The sequence below is a fragment of the Rhineura floridana genome, chromosome 6 (genome assembly GCF_030035675.1).
Source record: "Rhineura floridana isolate rRhiFlo1 chromosome 6, rRhiFlo1.hap2, whole genome shotgun sequence".
Classification (NCBI taxonomy): domain Eukaryota; kingdom Metazoa; phylum Chordata; class Lepidosauria; order Squamata; family Rhineuridae; genus Rhineura; species Rhineura floridana.
In genome coordinates this window covers 155764337-155786483 of record NC_084485.1, presented here as the reverse complement: position 1 = coordinate 155786483, position 22147 = coordinate 155764337, and the positions used below count along the sequence as shown (strand labels likewise).

General features: G+C 44.1%; 1 protein-coding gene across 1 annotated transcript in view; it reads left to right on the top strand.

Annotated features, from left to right (window-relative positions):
• The window catches only part of NPHS2 (NPHS2 stomatin family member, podocin), a 29416-nt gene extending 8440 nt beyond the window's left edge, over window positions 1-20976 (top strand). The window contains exons 2-8 of the mRNA XM_061630589.1: window positions 5946-6049; window positions 7770-7842; window positions 8115-8197; window positions 8699-8902; window positions 11601-11656; window positions 12760-12838; window positions 20620-20976. Coding sequence (XP_061486573.1) covers window positions 5946-6049; window positions 7770-7842; window positions 8115-8197; window positions 8699-8902; window positions 11601-11656; window positions 12760-12838; window positions 20620-20892 — 872 coding nt within the window. The 3' untranslated portion in view covers window positions 20893-20976. The remainder of the gene's footprint in view (window positions 1-5945; window positions 6050-7769; window positions 7843-8114; window positions 8198-8698; window positions 8903-11600; window positions 11657-12759; window positions 12839-20619) is intronic.
• Window positions 20977-22147: the final 1171 nt, after the last annotated feature.

Sequence of the window (22147 nt, the reverse complement as noted above, 5' to 3'; positions counted from 1 at the left end):
TTGGATGGGTGCCCACTGGGCAGAGGGGAAGCCCCTTTCCAAGAGGAAAACATTGTGAACAGTGTCATTCTTTTTCAGGGTTTCCCCCACCTTTTTATTCTACAGCAGGTACATGTAGCCTCCCACTCAAATATCAACCAAATCTGTCCCTGGCCACATCCATACCAGACCTTTATTTCCCTTTAGATAGTAATGTCTTCTCCCAAAGAATCCTGGGAAGTGTAGTTAGTGAAGGGTGCTGAGAGTTGCTAGAAGAGGCCCTGTTCCCCTCACAGAGCTTCAATCAGAGTGGCTGAATTAAACCACTCTGGCCACTGGAGCTCTGTCAGGGGAATAGGGGTCTCCTCTCAGCACCCTTCACAAACTACACTTCCCAGGATTCTTTGAGGGAAGCCATGACTCTCTAAAGTGAAATAAAGGTCTGGGGTGGGTGTGGCCCCCTGATTAGGCAAGCCCAGCAGCTGTGACTCTGGCTTTTAGAACACTGACAGTTGGTTCTTACTGAGTATGCCCAACATTATCATTGAGTTCAATGCTAAGTTTCTCAAATTAATTAAAAATCAGCCAGACATTTTTTTACCTTTTAAACTGCAGAAAATGAAGGTCAGAGTATGGGGCAAGGTCAGTGGTAGGATTAGAGGTACTCTGTGAACATGGCTGGTTTTTAATGAATTTCAACAGATTATGAGAACTCTGACAGAAAAAGGTCCAAAAGGGGTCTGGTTTTTTTCTTTTTTACACTTTGAACTCTCGATTCTCTCTGACTGTTTTGTGTATCACCATGAAAATTTAGAGGGTTGTTAAACAAGTGTTTCTGAGTTAAGGACTGTATTTTCATTTATTTATTTATTTATTTATTATTTGTTTTATGTCCCGCCCTTCCTCCCAGCAGGAGCCCAGGGCGGGAAACAGAAACATTAAAAACACTTTAAAACATCATAAAAACAGACCTTAAAATATATCAAAACAAAACAACGTTAAAAACATTTTTTTAAAAGCTTTAAAAACATATTTTAAAAAAGGGTTAAAACATTATTAAAAAAAACATTAACAAGCAATTCTAACACAGACACAGACTGGGATAGGTCTCAACTTAAAAGGCTTGTTGAGAGAGAAAAGTCTTCAAAAGGCACCGAAAAGATAGCAGAGATGGCGCCTGCCTAATATTCAAGGTGAGTGAATTCCACAGGGTAGGTGCTGCCACACTAAACCTCCTGATTAGATGGTATCTGCAGAAGGCCCTCACCTGCAGAGCTGCATAGCGCAGTGATTGACTGGGTATATAAGGGGTAAGATGGTCTTTCAGATATCCTGGTCCCAAGCTGTATAGGGCTTTGTATGCCAAAACTAGAACCTTGAACTTGGCCCAGTAGCAAATGGGCAGCCAGTGCAATTCTTTCAGCAGTGGGGTGACATGTTGGTGATACCCTGCCCCAGTGAGCAGTCTCGCCACCACATTTTGCACCAGCTGCAGCTTCCGGACCAACCTCAAGGGCAGCCCCACATAGAGCGTATTACATTTAAGTCCTCACCAGAGTCGGCTGTGGAGACCATGTCCAAGTGTCTGGAATCCGTGAGTGGATGGATGGGAAGAAACAGGCTAAAGCTGAATCCTGATAAAACTGAGGTACTGCTCGTGGGAGACAAGGGGGGGTTGGGAAACATCGAGCTGGTATTTAATGGGGTAAAATTGCCCCTGAAGGACCAGATCCGCAGCCTCGGGGTGATCCTTGATTCCAAGCTGTCCATGGAGGCTCAGGTTTCATCGGTGTGCCGGGCAGCTTGGGGTCAATTGCGTCTCATACGAAGACTGCAACCCTACCTTCCTGTCCACCAGCTCCCACTCGTAGTACACGCTCTGGTCACCTCTTGTTTAGACTACTGCAATGCGCTCTACGTGGGGTTGCCCTTGAAAACAGTCCGGAAATTACAGCTGGTACAAAATACGGCGCCTCGTCTACTTACGAACACCCGCCGTTATGATCATATTACCCCAGTGCTGTACGATCTACACTGGCTTCCAGTTATTTTCCGGGCTCAATTCAAGGTGTTGGTATTAACCTATAAATCCCTGTACGGTTTCGGCCCAGTATACCTGATGGAGCGCCTCCAACGTCATAAATTGTGCCGCCCTACAAGATCTGCCACTCAGGGCCTCCTCTCAGTCCCGTCAACTAAAGTGATTGGGTTGGTGAGGACTCGGGAGAGGGCCTTCTCTGTGGCGGCCCCCACGATTTGGAACTCCCTCCCAACAGATCTTCGACATGCCCCTTCCTTATATATATTTCGCCGAGGCCTGAAGACTTGGCTTTTCCATCAGGCCTTTATGAACTTGAGACTTCTAAGGTGAACTAGCTTCAGAATTGTATTACTGACAACTCTACTAAATATTGTAATTTTGCATTGTGCTGTACTGGTTATATTGTTTTTATTGTATCATATTTTACCATGTATTTTATCGTGCTTTATTGTACGCCGCCTAGAGTGGCCATTGGCCAGATAGGCGGCCTATAAATTAAAGTTTATTATTATTATTACAGTAATCCAGCCTGGAAGTTACCAGTGCATGGACAACAGTGGTCAGGCTATCCCAGTCCAGAAACGGCCGCAGCTGTCTTACCAGCTGAAGCTAGTAAAAGGCACTCGTAGCCACGGAGGTCACCTGGGCTTCTAGTGACAAAGATGGATCCAGAAGCACCCCCAGACTACGGACCTGCTCTTTCAGAGGGAGTACAACCCCATCCAAAGCAGGCAACTGACCATTTATCCAAACTCGGGAACCACCAACCCACAGTGCCTCCATCTTGCTAGGATTCAAACTCAGTTTATTGGCCCTCATCCAGCCCACCACTGAGTCCAGGCAGTGGTCCAGGGCTTGCACTGCCTCTCCTGATTCAGATGTTATGGAGAAATAGAGCTGGGTATCATCAATATACTGCTGTCATGTTGCCCCAAATCTCCTGATGACTGCTCCCAAGGGCTTCATATAGATGTTAAACAGCATGGGAAACAAGATGGTACCCTGCGGCACCCCATAGCACAACTGCCAGGGGTCCGAAAGACAGTCACCCAATGCTATTCTCTGAGAGCGACCCTGCAGGTAGGATTGGAACCACTGTGAAACAGTGCGTCCAATACCCATCTCACCAAGTTGGCCCAGAAGGATACCATGGTCAATGGTATCAAAAGCCGCTGAGAGATCAAGTAAGAATAATAGGGTTTCACTCCCCCTGTCCTTCTCCCAATAAAGGTCATCCATCAGGGTGACCAAGGCTGATTCAGTCCCATAAGCAGGCCTGAACCCAGACTGGGATGGGTCAAGATAATCTGTTTCATCCAAGAGTACTTGCAGTTGCTGCACCACAACCTTCTCAACCACCTTCCCTAAAAAGAGAGTATTTGCAACCGGTCATTAGTTGTCTCAAACCAATGGGTCCAGGGTGGGCTTCTTCAGGAGTGGTCGGATCACTTAAGTTTTGTAAGGTTTTGTTTTGAAATGAGCTTATGGGAAGCATCAGAATGGCATGTTTTTTTTTTTCGATTTAACATTGCGGAATGCAAAAATTCCATGCTGACTATAGAATACAGCCACTCCTGTGGCTGTGTAATTACAGTAGGGCTCCACATATCAGCGTTCCGCTTCTCAGTGTTCCACTAATACAGCGTTTTTCAATTACAGCAGGGCCCCACGCATACGGCGCCTGTTTTGCTTTTTCAGCATTTTTCGGCATGACACGCTCCGAGTAGAGCATCGGGCGCCATTTTATTGTCGGTGTTCCACTTTTTGGCGATTTTCGCTTTTCGCTAACTCGCCGTATGAGTGGGGCCATACTGTACTTACGTCATTCAGTTCCAGTTCTAGGCCTAGTCACTTGTGAAGCACATTAAGAATGAGAATTCTGAATTTTAAAAGAACACCAACTAGCTCCATTTCTGGTGATTATAGCACATCCCCCAAACCCGGGAATAATTCATACCATCTCTTTTAAATGCTAACGTGAAGTTTCTCTAGGATGCTCAGAACTACTGCCAAATAGGTTTGCTTTGCCTCAGGAGAGGTCTAGCCAGAATGTTGGAGGACAGACTGTTTTCTGTTTGGATTGAGATTTCATTCACTTTGCCATGCTGCATCCATTGGCTGTACCTGATAACATCACTAGACTCTTCCCTGACCAGGCTGGTACCACCACCCTCTGTCTCCATTATGCTTTAACCTCCCACTCTGCCAGTCACCCAACCCCCCATCTTCGCGTCTGGACTTTAGGAGACCTGATAATTCTAGGAAGGCTGGACCTCCTCTGTGGTATTCTCTCCTAAAGGAAGGCACCACAAATGGTTGTGTTTGCTGCTAATGAAGAGTCTGCAGCTATATAAACTGGAGCCTTTTTTCATTCAAAATAAATATGCTTTCTCCTGCCCTCCTACTCTCCTGCACTCACTCCTTGCTCGTGTGAATTGAGTCACTTCTGGTTGAAGTTGTGTTCCCTCAATCTGTCTTTCCTCTGTATCTCTGGCTTTCTCCTCCTGTCTGATTTCCTGACTCTCTCACTTAGTTCCACATATCGTTACACTTACAGTCATCCATCTTGTATTACTGTTATTACACTTTGATTCTGCGCTTCCTTCAAGGAACTTAGGGTGAGGTACTTTATTCTTTCCTTCTCTCTTCACCCCCCACCCATTTTATCCTAACAATCCACAATGTAGGCTAAGCAGACAGATGGTGACTGACCCAATGAGTCACGATTTGAATCTAGGTCTCCCCATTCCTAGTCTCTCTTTTAACCACTTCACCACACGGCCTCAGGTGCCAGTTGCACTCAGAACAGGGTTCCCTCAGCAAATCTGGGTGAGAGGTACATAAGAACGAGGTGTTCTTCAAGTACGTTGTTCACTGACCATTTTACTATCAGTATGGGTGCATTTTGTGCAAGGTCTATCAAACATAAGGCTCTCTGGGCTCTGGAGCTGGGGCCATGCCCATGGCATACAGTCCACAAGACACCATCCTTTTCAGGAGCAGCATAGAAATTCTTCACATGCAAGCACCCAGTCTGCAAGCAATGTGCTGGGGTAGGCCCCCTTACTCAGAACTGCTCTCACATCGTTAGATACAGCAGTCAACCACTTTGGGTAAGGGTGATCATCAGGAAGAGGAGTTGGGGAACTGATGCTAGTTAAATTGAGGTGGAAGAATTACAGGCATGACCTCTGAACAACTCCTGAGTGATAGTCCCACAAGAATGCCTCCCCAAGGCTAACTTTAGGAGTGACCCACCAGGTGGTGGTGGTGGGGAGGATTTAGCACATATACTTCCCCACCCCATTTGCTTTATGAGGAAAATGCAGAAATAGCCATTGCTGTCTGCAACAGCTTTAGGACAATGCTGCATTTCTAGAGATTCAGGATGTCATTGTCCTCTTACCATATGCACAGATATGGACACAAACACACATTTTAACCACCCTGTCCAGATACTACATTTTACCAAATATGTTTGAGCTTCAGCTATTCTAAGATGAAAAGTCCAAGGTGAGGTAGGTCGGGTGGGGGGGAGGTTAAGGAAACAGTTGGGGTCATTTAACACACAAGAATCCAGTACCAGATTGACTATTAGAGTAAATAAGCATAGCATACAGTTGGCAGAGGGGAGCCTTCAGCTCTATACAAGGATTCAGGTTAGGGTTACTCAGGAAACAATTCTTGATGTTAGAATAAGAGTGTTACAAGACATAAGACTGTTCGTATGATGATCTGTGAAATACTGGAAGCAGGGCATGTTAGCATAATTCTTTCCCCATATTCTACCGTATTCCCCAAATAGACCAGGCCAGCCAGGCTCAATATTTATTGAGCATCTGATTTTTTCAGTGATACAAGCAGGTTTCAATATGTTGGGAAGAACCCTATTTAATAATCTACTCCTTATCCATTTCCTCTGTAGGTATGAGGTCTCCAGGCCTGGGCATTTGCGAGTGGCTTCTTGTCATCCTGTCTTTCCTTCTCATCATAGTCACATTTCCCATTTCCATCTGGTTCTGCATGAAGGTAAATCTATTCATTGAAACTTGGAGCTAGTGCATGTGCAAGAACCACAAACCAGGGATGTCAACAGTTCACATACATACATATATACATACGTACATAAGAGCAAACCTCAACATATCCCTCTCTCTCACACACACATTCATGTCTAGGACTCGGTAGGAACCAGGTCTTACATAGGTAAGATGTACAATATATACAGAAATAGGCCCCAAGTGATGCAAGGGAAGCTTCCTCATGTACATACAAAGGCCTCAGATCACACTAAATATCCTATGCCCAGGGGAAAAAGACAGGTTTTGAGTCCTCATGCTTCTTGATTTTGCAAACTGAATACCAAAGTCTTTACAAAGCTAAGAGTTCTCCTTCCTCCTCACAGCAAAGCCTCCCTCTCCATTATATAATTAATTTACAGATATATCTTATGTAAGTGGGACAGTTTGAAATAATTTTTAACAGGTAGGCTAAAAGAGCTTACCTTACAACAGAAATAAAACCACTAACAGTTTTTTCAGCTTTTTTCTACTTTTTCCTTCTGGGTGAAACAGACAAGCTGGTAGGACACCTTCAGATAAAAGGATAGGGCCCCTGCACCTTTAATGTGAAGAAGAGGGAATTTTGTAAAGCAGAGTTTGTCATTCACGAGCAAGAACAATTGCACTTACTAGGATCCCTCCTTTGTACAATTCTAAAAGATCTAAGAGCCCAGTTCTTCTTTGCAGATGGTCACCCTTCTTAAAAACTTCCCATGTGGCATCTTGAATTGCATTGGAGAACATAATGTGTAGGCTACGTGGTATAAACATCCCACAATCAAGCACTGAGCATGACAATGTTTGGTTTGTCCCACTGCTGGTGCCTCCTGGCAGATGACTCTCTATGTGGATCAGAGCCTCTGGGCTAGGCAGTTCACTTGTTGCTGCCAGTCGGATCTCGTTTCACCAGACTGGCAGGTGGTTATGTTTTGCGTTTGTTTTTTGTTATCTTCTGCTTTTACCAGTTCAATACCCCCTTCCCCAAAAAACAACATCGTTAAAGTTCTTTCTACAGATGTTTTCCTCCTTTCTATATACATTCTGGACTCTGCACCTGCCTCTCGCCCGCCTGCTCCCTCCTTTCTGTGAGAGAGACCAGGCACAGGGTGGTGGTGGGAGTGAAACAGGCGCACTGATTGTGTAAATGACTGCTGTGTTGCCTTCAGTTAATATCAGCACCTCATTGACAGTTGCCACCTATAACAATGTCATTATATTTGACAAGTTGTGTTTGTTTTTTTAAATCTGGTGTTCAGAAAAGTCGTGGAATCTTGCAGCAAAAAAGATGAGTTCACAAAGACAGTGAACGTGTGAATGTTAGGGGAGTCCAGTGCCAAATCCGACTCTAGCAAAATTCTTCCCTGTCTCTTCTCTGGGTTTTCTGTTTTTAAGTTAGCAGCAGCCAGGAACAATACAAGTGATTATCTTTCTTAACACTCAACTTTCTTAACCCTCAACCTTGCTGGCTAGTCAGGGGGGCCATTTAGCCTCACATGCTGTTCAACAGAAGAGAGCGCCTGGATGATTCTTCCCCCAATGAAGACCCATCATCACTTTACGTTTGCACCACTTAAGCACATAGCCGTTCCTTTGTAGCAGGCTACTAAAGCAGAAGGTTCCACAGAGTACCTAGTGCCACTTTCCCCTTCCCTATAGATGCCATCATCATCTCCATTTTTCTATGACAGATTGTACGGGAGTATGAGAGAGCCATTTTGTTTCGATTTGGACGAATTCTGCGTGGAAGGCCCAGAGGGCCCGGTATGTATAGAAGCCTTGCATGCAGCCTCAGGTTGTATGCCGGGGTGGGGACCTCCAAGAAGAGTTCCAAGGGCAGCTAGCTGGGTTTGCTTTTCCCTTTTCTGTGTGCTGAGAAAGACCGCTCTCACACACATGCTCCTCTCTCTCACTTCAGTTTCTGGAAAAGCCCAGCCTAACTCAGCCTAACTCAAAAGGCTGGCTTTTTTGTCTAGTCAGTCTAGGTCTGTTTCTTTCCCCACGTGCAAGTGACTCTGTTCTCTTTCTCCTAATAGGGTTGTTCTTCTTCCTTCCCTGCCTGGACACCTACCACAAAATAGACCTTCGCCTCAAAACCTTAGAGATCCCTTTCTATGAGGTAAGAGAGTATCGGCACAGCCTGTCCCAGCTGCTCTGAGCTGATTTGCTGGATGCCTACCATGTAACCAGATGCAGCTGTTAGACACGCTATAGTAGAAAGCTATTTAGATGCACCATTCCCATGAACTAGGAAGCCCCCAGTTCAAATGTCACCTTGACTATGCACTCACCACATTCTTTTTCAGCAAGCTATTATAACTCAGCCTCCCCCCCCACCCTCCCTCATGGAGATAATTATACTGGTCTACCTAAGAGGACTGTTGTAGGATTACATAATGTATGTGAACTTGGAAGTGGTTTGAACATTCTACAGAGCTATATGGGAGTTAAGCATTATTTCTTCAGTTGTTCATCTATATAATTGGGTAAGCATCATCACTGGTTGCTTGATGTTTATTAGTTCAGTCCATGGCTGGCACCAGATTTCCTGTTATTTTCCATTGAAGGAACTGTACCTCATTACATTGGATACTCACACAATACCTTCTGCTTGCCCTAGATCATAACCAAAGACATGGCAAGTCTAGAAATAGATATTATCTGTTATTATCGAATGGAGAACGCCACACTCATCATGACAACCCTTGCCAACCATTCCAATGCAGTTCAGCTGCTAGTGCAGACCATCACAAAGCGCTTGCTGGCACATCGGTCCCTTGCTGATATCCTGATGGAGAGGAAGTGCATCAGCCAGGAGATAAAGGTGGGCAGGGTTGAGGGTGAGCTATAGCTCTGTACAGAGGGTGTGGTGGGGAGGTCCATTGCACAGAATGAAAGATTTTTCCAATGGCTGCTATAAGCAGAACTAGCTAAAGTAATGTGACTAGTGAAGGGGCACTATTGAAATGTTGCTGCATTGCTATTGGACAGTCTCTCTTTCCTGAAAGTGGTTTCATAGTGTGTAGACTCACAAGAACTATCTTGCTAAGTCAGACCAAGATCCATATACTACAGTATTCCTTTCCAGCAAACACCAGATGCCTCTGGGAAGCTCACAAAGCAGCGCCAAGGTGGCGATGACCTTCCTCTGTTTGTCTGCAGCATCTAGTAAGTGGAACTATACTGCCTCTGGACATAGGGTTGCCAGCTGACCAGATGAACCATTCTGCTGTACTTTTAAGAACAGCTTGGTTTGCAAAACCAGCAAAAACCATGCTTTAAATGGCATGGAGATAAATTTCACCTCCTGCTAATGTCTATGCATCAAGCAGAGTTTAAATGGCACATTGATGGGAGCCACTTCCAAATGTGAACATGTAGGTTTCATTTTATCTATCACAGCTACTAGCCAATTATAAAGCCAATCCTTAATGACTTGTAAGATTCCTTTCTAAAGCCATCTAAGCTAGCACAAAGGCATATTTCCTTTTGTCTTCCCTGAACCCACTGCCACACATTTATTGGGCAACTTAAGTTCTAGTATGAGGAGAAAAAGGCCTCTCTACCCACTTGCTCCACTAAAAGGGCATGTAGTTTTAAATATGACAACTAAAATTGTCTCTTCCCATAAGGTGCCAACTTAAGGAGCCCAAGACAAATCACAAAATAGTACATTTCCTTAAAAAGAAAAAAGTTCCATACATCAAACAAACGACTGAATACTATTATTACAGAAGTGACAACAGCAGTTCAGCTGCATCAAGAGAGGGGCTGTGCATCTTACAAAGAAGTTGGTCAGATGGATAAAATATGCCAGGGTCAGACTAACAATACTTTTTGTAGTCTAAATGCTTGCTTCAAAATATGCTTCCCATAATGAACAGGGAATTTTGGTCCTTGCATCCAGAAATGGGGTGGGGGAATAGGTTCTAGATAACAAACTGTCCCCTTCTTTAAGAAAATAAATCTTTTGGGGCTGTGTGCTTTTTTCTGGCGACAGCGATGTGAGTAGGAGGTAAGTGCTTCATCATTCCTTTCCTGAAGGCCCTCGCCTGAGCTGACCCAGATGAACACATCTGGCACAGAAGAAAAACAGCCCACACAATTGTCATTGGCCCCACCCTCCCCGGCTCACACAATGCTGTCCTCTTCAGTCACTCTGTTAACCACCACATCTGTCTCTCCCTTCCAAGTGCCATTTCATTTCAGTGAGTAACTTCCAGTTCACAAATCACTGCATGGAAGGCGGAAGGTACAAACACAGCAGCCTGCCATCAATGTAATAGGACGAGCCACACCTAGTGAAATTGTGTTTTCTAGATATCCCTTGAAAAGCTCCAGGAGTTCTCTCTGGGCCTGGAGCTGGGAACCTCAACTCTCACAGAACTACATTATATCTGGGCCTTACTTTAACACGTACATAGCAGAATAATCAGTATGGCTTACAGTAGTTCTGGGTCTGCCTCTGCCATCTAAGACCATCTCTGTTTTCTCCTTTCTCTGCCCACTGGAAACACAAGCCACAACTTTGATTCCTCCAAGCTTCAACTTTCCCAAACCCGTAGGGGTAAAGTCTGCCAAAAGCATCTACCATCGCTGTTAAGGCAGCAACTCTCCCTTTCACCAGCAATCCATACACCCCCTCAAGGTGATATCAGGTGCATTTTGGTTAAGGGAGGGAGTGGTGGTGGTAGCTACACCCCAAACACTTTTAATTTGTCCCAGCCCTGGTGGTCAGAGCCAAGGATCTCATCAGGCCAGTTTGTATTTTAGTTCATGCATAACCTCATCCAATGCTTTCACCAGTTCAATTTGTCAAAGAGCAGTTTGGACACAGATTAGGCTTATTAGCCATATATGGGTTCATAAAATTATATGAACAGGACTATGATGATTAGAACAGAAACCAATAAAGGCTCTGTAAAAGTTGCCTCTTCCTAGTACATAAGGTCCAGATTCTAGGTACCATTGGATTAATTTGTTGGAATGCGGAGGGCTGTTACACTGGATACCAAACCAGATAAGCGACACACACCTTGCCCGAAGACGAAGAAATGCTTGTTGTGTGCCAGCCCTGTTACCTGTGGTCTGAAAGCTCTGCCTTCCTTCAGGCTCTGGGAACCCATAACCCCTCACATGTGCATTGACAGTGAGACAAACTTTACAGCACTGGGTGAAGTCTTGTCACAGTTGGGAGCAGCTTGTGTGCATATGTACTTATAGTGGGCCATCCTGGTCCAGTTTAAACAAATACAAAATTCCTTGCTCCTAGCAAGAGTCAGGGGAGCACTAGGAGACTTCCTTTTAGAGCTTTAAGAAGCTGTAGCCTCCTTGGAGAACTCATTACTCTCCTCACTCAGGTCAGGATACTTTTAAATGGAATTTGCATCAAGGAAGTCCAGGCAAAATCAGGTTCTACTTGCGTGGTTCTCACTAGAAGTGTTAGACACTGTTGTTTTTGTATTTTTAAGTCCCTGGCCCACTATATAAAGCTGCTGCCAGTAATGTCACCCTTGTTGCAGGTGGCTGTGGATGCCATCACCTGTCAGTGGGGGATCAAGATGGAACGGACAGAAATGTAGGTATGAGATGTGTGATCTGCAGAAACAATTAGGTAACAAAATATGAGGAATGGGAAAAGATGTATTTTTGCCTTTCACTATTGTTAATGCCACCCCCATAAATATCCTCTGCTGCTCCTCTCCTTTTTGAATGTCTCCCCTTGATCAGTCAGGGGATAGGCTCATCCTGGACAAACCACCATTTTATGGCCCCCTTCCTTTATTCTTCTGCTGCAGTTGCCACATGCAGGTGCACACCTACATCCTTGCCCACCTGCTTTGCCATGGCTGTGGGTGAAAAGGGCTGACCAATTACATAGCAGAAAGCTCCTTAGTCAAAACCTGGCCGCTCAGTAGCACACCAGGCGTCACTCCATTCCTGCAACTTTATGGAGCTTATACATGCAGCCAAGGCTACAGCTAACCAGCTCTCCATGTGTTTACAGTGAGTTACCTTGGACTAAAATTGTAAGCAGTTCCCACATCACTTGCCATCAACAGTGCTAATCCCGGCTGCACTGAATAGCAAGTGCCTCCACCCTCACCTCACACTTAAGAAAAGAAACTGTGGATTAACTATGGCAGGGATGGGGAACCTGTTGCCCTCCAAATGTTGCTAGATTTACAGCTCCCATAACCCCTGACTATTAGCCATGCTGGCTGGGGCTGATACGGAGTCCAACATTTGGGGGGCAAAAGGTTTCCCACTAATATATCTTGCCATAAAGGACACTCTGTGGCCATTTAAATCTACTTTGGGAAGTTGCTACAAGGGAATATGCCTGATGTTCCCTCCCTTTTGTGATAGAACAAATGGGAGCAAACCTGACATACAGGGATACATCTCATTCTCAGTGATAGTCACTAACAAACGAGTAGGCCCACTCCAGAGAGACAGTGGTAGGGATACTTGGCAACTGGCTGGCCTGTCAGCTGGCACCAAAGACTAAGGCCCCATTTACTTCAATAGCTGTCTCGGTAGCCACATAGGCACAGCCCTGATGTAGTACCAGGTTTCCTTCCTCCACTAAATCAACATATTAAACACAACAAAACCATTTATGTCGTTTCCAATTTGGGCCCAAACCCCCAGATTTCATAATGCCTGTTTTTATTTCAGTAAAGATGTACGGTTGCCAACTGAGCTTCAGGAGTCACTGGCTGTGCAAGCAGAAGCCCAGAGAAAGGCCAGAGTGAGGGTAAGACCACAGCACACAAATGCTGCATATTTTTATTACTGGAACCTGGAAACAGGGAGAGAGTTCTCTCCCAGCCACCTTCCCTTAAGGTCTGTTTACTATTAATTCCAGTTATAAGTTAGCAATGGTTTATAACCTGAGAGGTAAGACATTATTTGGATGATCCCTTCCCCTTCTCCCCACACCCATGTATATTAAGGAGCAGATAACTGGTGGCCGTGGGGCTGTTCCTCCTTCAGCCTCTCCCAAGCCCAAGGTCCCCCCTTTTTCCCCTGTGTGAGCTGAGGGCACACGTGGCTGTTGAACCTCCTTTCCAAAGGGAACAGCAGCTGCTGCTTCTGCAGACTGACTCGACTTCGGCATTTCAGCTGCTTATCAGCTCTATCACAAGCTCAGAGAGCGTGACCTTTGGCAAAGGTCTTTCCTGATGCATCTCAGATGCTTTTCTCACAAAAGGTATTCTGCCAAAGCAGCATCAGCTGAGGGTTGGGGGAAAGGATAATGTTAAAAAATCCTTTGCCTGCATCTCACATTGCATGGGAGTAAACAGCTGGCCAAAGCTAACTCTGTTGGCTGTTCAACTTTTGTTAATTCAAAGCATGCCCCCTGCTTGTTTGCATTAGTTAATTTATATTCAGTTAAAGTAAATCAGGGGTTGGCAACATTTTTGGACCACATTTCAGATTTTGACAGTGTTGGGAGTGCTAGTCACAAAATAGCTGCCAAAGGGGAAATGTGGCATAACACAAAATGGCTGCCATGAGGGTGTGGGATAACAAAATTAGGGAGTAGTCATGGTGAAGCTTTCCCCATAATTGTATTTCTAGACTAGAAATGGCTTGATGTGTTGAATATCTGCCTGCCATACAGCTGTTAAAGGCACACAAAACTTGTTTTTTTCTCAGTACAAACCTAAACCAAAGCCTAGGCTGCCACCTTGTACCCAATAATCTGGAAGTAAGCCCATTAAACACAAAGAGATCTGAGTAGACATGTATACAAATGTGCTGTAAATTAAATATACAGTGAATTCAGTGAGCCCCTGGTCTTGAGCTCCTGCGAAGCTGAAAACATGCCTAAGTTTGTTTGCAAAGTTTCCACATACGCCTTTGGTGGAGGGAGGTTTCTTTAACATTCACCCATTGTTATTGTGTAGTATTTGCAGAAAATAACTTTTAGGCACTACCTGATCTCAGGCAAACTCAGCACAGGAAAGATGCATCCTGGTCGCTAAGGAAAAAGGAAGGGCAAACTATGAGATTCCAAGGACTAGAAAAAAAGGCAGAGGGAGGAAAAGTGCTCTAAAAAGGAATGCAAAACAGCAGCTCTTTAGGACCCCAGGGATTCCTATTGCCTGGTGTTAAAATAATTCAGGTATCAAAGCTCTGACTCCACTCATTGGGTACCTGCACATTTTGCTCCATAACTTTCTTTCAAGCAGGACTAGACTTATTTTTTTTAAAAAATGAAAAATTCTGGGCTACGCACTGAGAGCATCACTGGAGGCCTTCACAGGTGCCATGGCACCTGCAGGCGATGGGTTGGCATCTCCTGATGTAAATTCATTTCCTGTGACTGAAAATAACTGGTCAAGTAAACTAAGAAATGTGGGAGGATTACAGCATAAAGGCTGTTTGGAAGCTGAACTAGAAAACTGAAAGTCCAGACTATTGCAGTTCTGTGCAGTACAATATTTAAAAAGGTTGCTTCCATACTAGCACTTATTTGTGGCCTTTTTAAAAACCTTTGTTTAAACAGAAGAAGCCAGACATTAATTGTTGCATTCCAGTGTTTTCTCCTGCGTTAAGATCTCATTTTTTACACACAACTTGTAATAAAATGCAGCTGCAGCACCAGCCAGTTCAGTGGAGTGGCAAAGAGCTTTTAGTGCATCACTTCAACATGGCTGGGGGATTAGGCTGCAATTCTAAACACACTTACCTGGGCTAGGACTGGGAGTAAGCCCCAATTAACTAAATAGGACTTACTTCTGAGTAAACATGGACTGTATTCATGCAGCTGTGTGTCACTGTTTCCATGGCCACTTCTGTTCACACAAGATCTTTCAGTTTTTTGCCTCTGAAATCTATCTTGTTTTCCATTCACACTAGCGGGCAGTGTTAGATGGGATGTATTTGCACTGGGTGGTGTTGTCCTATCCTTTTCATTAATACTCCCCCCCCCCCCCGCTTGCCATAACTTTTGTTAATATGAGTCCATTGTGGGCATCCACACTGTTATTTAACTGTGCACGTGCACCTTTTCTTTAATACAAGTTTTTTGATATACCAGATTTACACAAAACAGCAGCCAAATTAAAAGCAAGTATGTGTAAGGCTCCAAGCCGGGAAAGGATTTGGAGTCGCTCACATGTAAGGCTGACACTTCCTTTCCTTCCCTTTCCCATTTCTGTACCTAAAAAGCAATTTTTATTTTTAATACAGCTGTTTTGTGCAAGACCATTCCTGTGCAAAAGAGCCATTTTGAAAAGAAAGGCTGCATCCTGTCCTTTGGGGTGATGGAAAAAAATGAAAGTAGGAGTTACAGCGATACATAGCACCTGGGAAAATGTCACACGCATAAAAAACCCTGCCCACAGAATGCACTTCAGTACATCCCCAGTTGGGTAGCATGCAATTTTATATTGGATTTTCTTCCCTTATTGGATTTACCATGGATCGGAATATCTTAATTTAGTGGGGAGAAAGTGTGTGCTGCCACTTGTGTAAGTGAGATATTGCGTAGACACTGCCAAAAAATAAAAATTAAAAAATAGATACAAGCAGGCTCAAATCCACATTAATCTCCATGGATAGGATTGTGCTTTTGATAATAAAATGCCCCTCATAAACCAGCTGTTCCCCCATGGTAGGAGTTAACTGCCAGCTTCTTTTCATTATTTTTTCTCTTTTATTACTTTTTATAGCAAAATAGAGATATTTCACCACAAAAGAAACAATAATGCAAGGAAATCAGTAATTAATCCTTGCGCCCTCAGACTGGGATCAGATGCCAATTAACAGAAGGAAATTACTTATTGCCTGTGCTGAGCAGGAAGAAACCCAGAACCTGCACATGTGAACCTTCTAATTAACCATGGACGACTTTTACTAAATTGAACTTGCTTCCGAGTAAACATTATAGATGGTTCTTTGCTGTGAGGATGTGCATTCTGGATAATATAGCACTGTTGTAAGTGCTGTGCAGAACCTGTTTTAATTATTTTTCCACTCAAGTAACAACACTGCTTCAATAATTCTAAAGGGCACTATTATGTAGGGATGAGATCCATTGGCCAGTGATGGTACAAAAGCATTCCATTAACCTGACAAGCTGGTATCAATTCAAGTTTGTTCTTTGAAAGCCGCTGCTTTTACCAATCCATTTTTCCCCTCAGAAAAGATAGGTATTCATATTGATATTTTAAAAGGAAATATTGATGAATTGAAGGAAATAGCAATAAAAAGGGCTGTTGGCCTTACCTGAACATATTTCTCCTGAAGAACAGACCATCAGATGGGGAAATAACGCCACTGAGTGTCAGCAGGCAGGAATTGTATGTTTTTTGAGGAAGTAGCAATCCTTGCGAGACCCCAGATCATTCCCTGACAAATGTCTGAAAGGCTACTCCAATGATGATAACTTAATACACACTTAAAACAGAATGAAAATCAGAGACAATAAGGCAAAAACCTATACATTAATTAATACTACTTCCTCTTAAAATAAGCACTCCAAAAAGAGATCATCATTTATCCCATGAAACAAACCCCCAATGAATATTGAGAATAAAGCACTTCTCAAAAATATCTTATATAACCTTAATGTGACCAAGAAAACATTATGTTACTCACAACTTCAGGCAGCCAGTCTGTGATTACATACTTCTCCCAATGGTCCTGATGGTCTGTTCTCCAGGAGAAATTGTGTTCAGGTAAGGCCAACGGCACCTTCTCCCTGGAGAACAGCCCATCAGATGGGATGTACCAAAGCATCTGAAGACAAAGGGTGGGAAGCTGCCCGAGATGATTCAGGAAATCACATAGAAAGAAGGCCATAAGATATGCTGTAGATATGAATGGTAACATGTTGTAGCACACAGCTGCCAAAGGTGGCTTCTGCAGATGCATATAAGATGTGATGGTGCAGGGAGGTGCAAACACTCATAGGCCAACTAATGCAAGCCTTAAGTCAACCAGCTAGGGTGGCAGAGGACACTTGTTTGCCCATAGATTTTGGATGAAAAGACACTAAGAGTGATACAGCCTGTCAAAAGTTGTTCATTGAATATAAACCTCCAATGCTCAATGAATGTCCAGCAAATGCCCATGCTCTTTCTTGTGGATGGACTGGGTTGGGACAAAGGTAGGTAGAATTAGCACATGTTGGGACAGGAAGGAAGACTAGATCTGTACAAAGAAACACTCTGTCTACATAGAACAAGCGAAGATGTTTGGCAACAGAGAGGGCATGTAAATCCAAAAATCTTAGTGCAGAGGTGACTGCCATGTAGTGCTTGGAGAACCCCAACATGCTAAGATGGTACCAATCACATTGAGATGGTGTCAGTCACATGCCGTGAGAGACCAGCCTTCTTCAGATATCATTGTTTAATTGCCAGACTGTCAGCCTCAGCCAGACCAGGTCTGGATGGTTCACTGGCTCCTGGGACATTCAGCCAAGCCAGGCTAGGATGCTGAAGGGGGCCTTGACCACATGCCTTCACCACACTGAGGCCTCCTAGAGGAGCCATCACATTATTCTGCTGTTGCCCTGGAAACGGCCTGCTGCTGTTCAGGCCTAGGGAGAAGGGGAATCAGGTCTCTTAGAAATACTGAACCTGCTGTTCTAGTGCTTCCAATAAAAAAAGGCAGAAAGTGGACCCTGAAGAGGTCGCTGCAACAATTCATTTGAAAAAGCCCGCAAAACGGCATCTTTGAGTTGGGCAGGCCTCAGGAATCAAATGCAAAATTTGAGGACCAGGTAGAAGTGGAGGTGGGTGAAGGTCTGTGGCAGATGACTGAGGCAGGAGATGCTCAACACACTCTCCGTCAGGAACTGAATGGCCCCCACATGCAGACAGTTTCATGGCTGGATGCTCTGGCATGCCAATGTACAGAGCTCTCTTAGTGGCCTTGGTAACAGCAGGTGTCAGTTGTGCCTGATGAGGTTTGTCATTTGCCTTATGCTGTGCACTTTCAGTAGCGTGAGCGTGAGAGGCAGCTTTGCCATGCTTTCTCTTTTTAAGGGCCTTTTGGCGCTGTAATGTGGAAGTTGAAGCAGGCACTATAGAAGGATGTGCCGCAGAGGCAGAGGACTCTGCATGTAGAACGGATATGTCACTGGCATCATCTGGCATGACTGTGCCACTTTTCTGATCCTGGATCTCAGCAAGAAGAGTTGTATCCGCCATGACAGCACAGCTCAACTCATGAGCACTGGTGGGGGGCATGGAGGAAGCATATGATACAGACTACTCAAATCACATGCAATGGTTGGGGGCGTGGAGGTAGCGTATTTCAAACAGCCTCTATGTTGGTGTGAATATGGACACTAATTCGGTCCTACAAAAAACTTTTCCTGCAGTGGATCAGAAAAGAGTGAAAGGTAAGAAAGCAGGTGTTATTATAATAAAAAAAAAACAATTAGGGCCTCACAAACCAGTGAGGTAAGCAATGGTATAGAGTGAGTGACAGAAGATAAGCTCTGTGAATGCAAAAAAAAGTGAAAACACAACAAAGGCAGCAGGCATGCTACCTCTCAAAATGGCGCCCGCCTGTTGCTTTAAAAAAACAATGCAGCGGTAGAAAGAGAGACCATAGTGCTGCCACTCCACACAACAGGGCAGACAGTCAGAGGGGAAAATGGGGGGGAAATGAATGACGGCAACTGTGCTACTGCCAAAAATGGCAGGCACCATGCGGTAGAAAGAAAAAAAAACTTACATTGCAAGAGAGATACCTCGTGTTGCTGCTCCACGGAGCAGGTGAGGCGGTCTGAGGGAAGAAGAAAAAAACTAGCCCTCAGGAGAAAGGAAAAACTACCCCCCAACGCACTCACGCTGCTGCTCCACAGAGCAGGGAAAGCGGCCTGAAGGAAAAGAGAAAAACCTATTCCTGAAAACTATCCGTCAGTGAGGCTCGCTGGCACTCGCACTGCCTTTCTGAAGAGAGGAGAAGGTGGCCTGAGGAAAAAAGGGGAGAAAGAAGAAACTAGCCCTCAGTGAGGCTCGCTGTCACATGCACTGCCGCTCCCCAGAGCAGGAGAGACAGGCTGAGGGAAATGGAAAAGGAACAGAAATGGATGCTAGAAACTTAAAAATAGGAAAAAAAGGTTAGAAAAGGTTAGGAAAGGTAGACAAACTAAGCTACTCAGCAGGAGCGAGGAGAAAACAATCCACCTAGACGCAGGAGGCAGGAATGGTCTGGAACAGCGATTCCCAACGTGGGCGGTAGCACGCCCCTGGGGGGCGTTACAGCCTTTCGGGGGGGCATTGGCGTGACTACAAACTTTAGGGGGTGTTTGGGTTCATTAGGGGGCGTTGACATTTGGTGGTCTGATGCGACAGTTGAAAGCATTTAATTTTAATTTTATTTAATACACAAATCATTAATTTTTAAACTGTTTTGTCCCCAGTTAGAATGTATTTAATAGTCTCAATTCATGGAAATAACACTATAAATAGTGTGTGCTCTTTAGTAAAGAAATTCTGAATAGCGGCCAGTGTCATATCAAGGAATGGGGATGTTAGCCACGCCCCGGCACTAGGTAATGTTCCGATGCTGTCTTGAGGGATGTTGGAACCACTCACGAGAGAGCGTTTGATAAGCTGGGTGTATTGGTGGAGGGCGCATTCTTCCAACGGATGAGTGCCGTGTGCAAACGGGTGACGCAGACAGTCAGCTATTCGCTGGCTTTCTTCAGGAATGGGACACACTCGCTACCCGTTGTTTCTGTGATGTTTAAATGAACTTGTTTAACGAAACAATGCTGGTAAACTGAATGAGTTAGTTGTTAAGTAACACAGTGTATTCTATTGGCTCATACTATGTGGACTTAATTAGTTTTTGCTTAAGTTTTTAGGATTTGTGAAATAAGAAACAACTCCTATATCTGCAATTTGTTTCTTGTGTGTATTTTATGGATTGATATACTCCAGATATTGTGAAGTTAGCCAAAACTCATCAAGCTCAAGGATCACACTAGTATTTTATAATAAATCTCATTTTATTTACTTTTCTATAACTATGCATGTATATTAATAAATCATCCTAAGAATTCAATGTGTAATCTAAGTGCAATAAAAAGGCATGATAAAAACGATCAGTAATAATAATTGAAAATACCTTTTATGCATTACTCACATTTTCAGGGAAGAATAGGAAGCATTGGCATATACTTAATCTGAGGGGGGCATTGGGCACAAAAAGATTTTGCAAAGGGGCGTTGGGTCGAAAAAGGTTGGGTATCGCTGATCTGGAGTCTCGCAAGGGTTGCTACTTCCTCAAAACAACATACGATTCCTGCCTGCTGACACTAGGTGGCACTATTTCCCCATCTGATGGGCTGTTCTCCAGGGAGAAATATCAGTATCAATACACATTAAAAAAAAAATCAGTTACCAAAAATAGCCACAGAAAATCACTACATAAAAATCTGATCTGCAACAATAGGACATTAATGGAAAATTCAGTACCAAATCCGAATTGGGCGGATTCTAGCACATCCCTACTATTATGGAAGCAACTAAAGAAATGTCTTCTAATAACCTTGCATTTCAGGTTATAGCTGCTGAAGGAGAAAAGGCTGCCTCTGAATCCTTGAAGATGGCAGCGGAGATCCTGTCTCACACACCAGCTGCCATCCAGCTCCGTTACCTTCACATGTTGCAAACCTTGTCTGCAGAGAATCCTTCCACCTTTATTCTTCCTTTACCCTTTGACTTCATGAATCTTTCATCTGTAGTCAACCTGAAATCCACAGGCTGTAACCCCTCTTCAGATATTACCAACCACCCAGAAGCTCCAAAGGACAAGGATTCCCCAATGCTATAGAGCAGGCCTGGGGCCAAGTGCATCCTTCCAGGCTTCTCTATCGAGCTCTTGGGACTCTCCTCAGCCACACCTTTGACTGGTCCTGCGTCATACCCTCCTTGAGTGTTCTTGCCTGACTGAAACATATCCTTGAACTTACCTGGATGGAGGATAGAGGGGGCATGCAAGTGCAAGTACCAGCCTACTGAACAAGGTTAAAATTCACATTTGTTGCTCTGCCCACTTTCACCTCTGACCCCACCCATCACTGGTACACAGCTCCTGGAAGGTTGCTCATGAGGGAACGTGGCTCTTGGCCTGAAAAAGGTTCCCCCGCCCCTGCTGTAGGAATTCAGCAGAAATCCAGAATATCTGGATTTCGAGCTGTAGCAGATGCAGTTATAATTGATCCTATGTTGTGCCCCCTGTAGCTAAATCTGATTTTTTAATTCCTGAATTAAGAGATGAGGCTGTGTTGCATGATTTACTAAATCCAGGTTTGCTACCCAGTATATAAATAGGGAATTGCAGCCAATTCTAGTTGTCTAATGAGTGCACCGAATACCCATGTTTTCAGATGCATATCTCATTCGCACATAATATTTTTAGATGTTAATGTGAACTCTTTTAAATATGAAACCATGTTTGGTGTCTTGTCTAAAAAACAATGTGATATAGTAGGTAGTGTTGGATTTTAACTGTGATGTTCTGGGTTCAAATCTTTATTCAGCTATAAAGCTCACAGGGTGACCTTGAGCCCATCACAATTCCTTAGCCCAATTTATCTTGCAGAGTTCCGGGGAATATAAATGTGGGGGGATAAGAGAGAGAGAGAGACCATGTATGCTGCCTCTATCATCTTGGATGAAGGGCTGGATAACAATGTGTTAAATAAGAAAGAGTGCATCTAAAATAACCCTTTTGCTGTTCCTGCTGTCTGGTTATTCCATTCCTTGTCCCTGTTTTTAAAGACAGGCATGAAGGCATGATAAGAAGTTAAGCATCAGAAGTGTTGGAGAATGGTGCAAGAAACATAAGCAGTCCTCTTAGCTTCTTGGGTCTGAAAATGTGTCCTGCCTGAACTGGCCGACTCATCCATAGAGTAAAAGTGAGCCACACAGCGCAAATGAAGTGTGGGAACTTGCTGTGAAAGCTTTTTGCTGTCTTGTTTGCTTAAATTGTTAATTAGCTGAGGGAGTAGCCCTCCCATCCTATCATTAAACACAAAACAAAGGACATGCACCAGCTGTGACTCCTTCAGCAGAGGTCAAAGGAA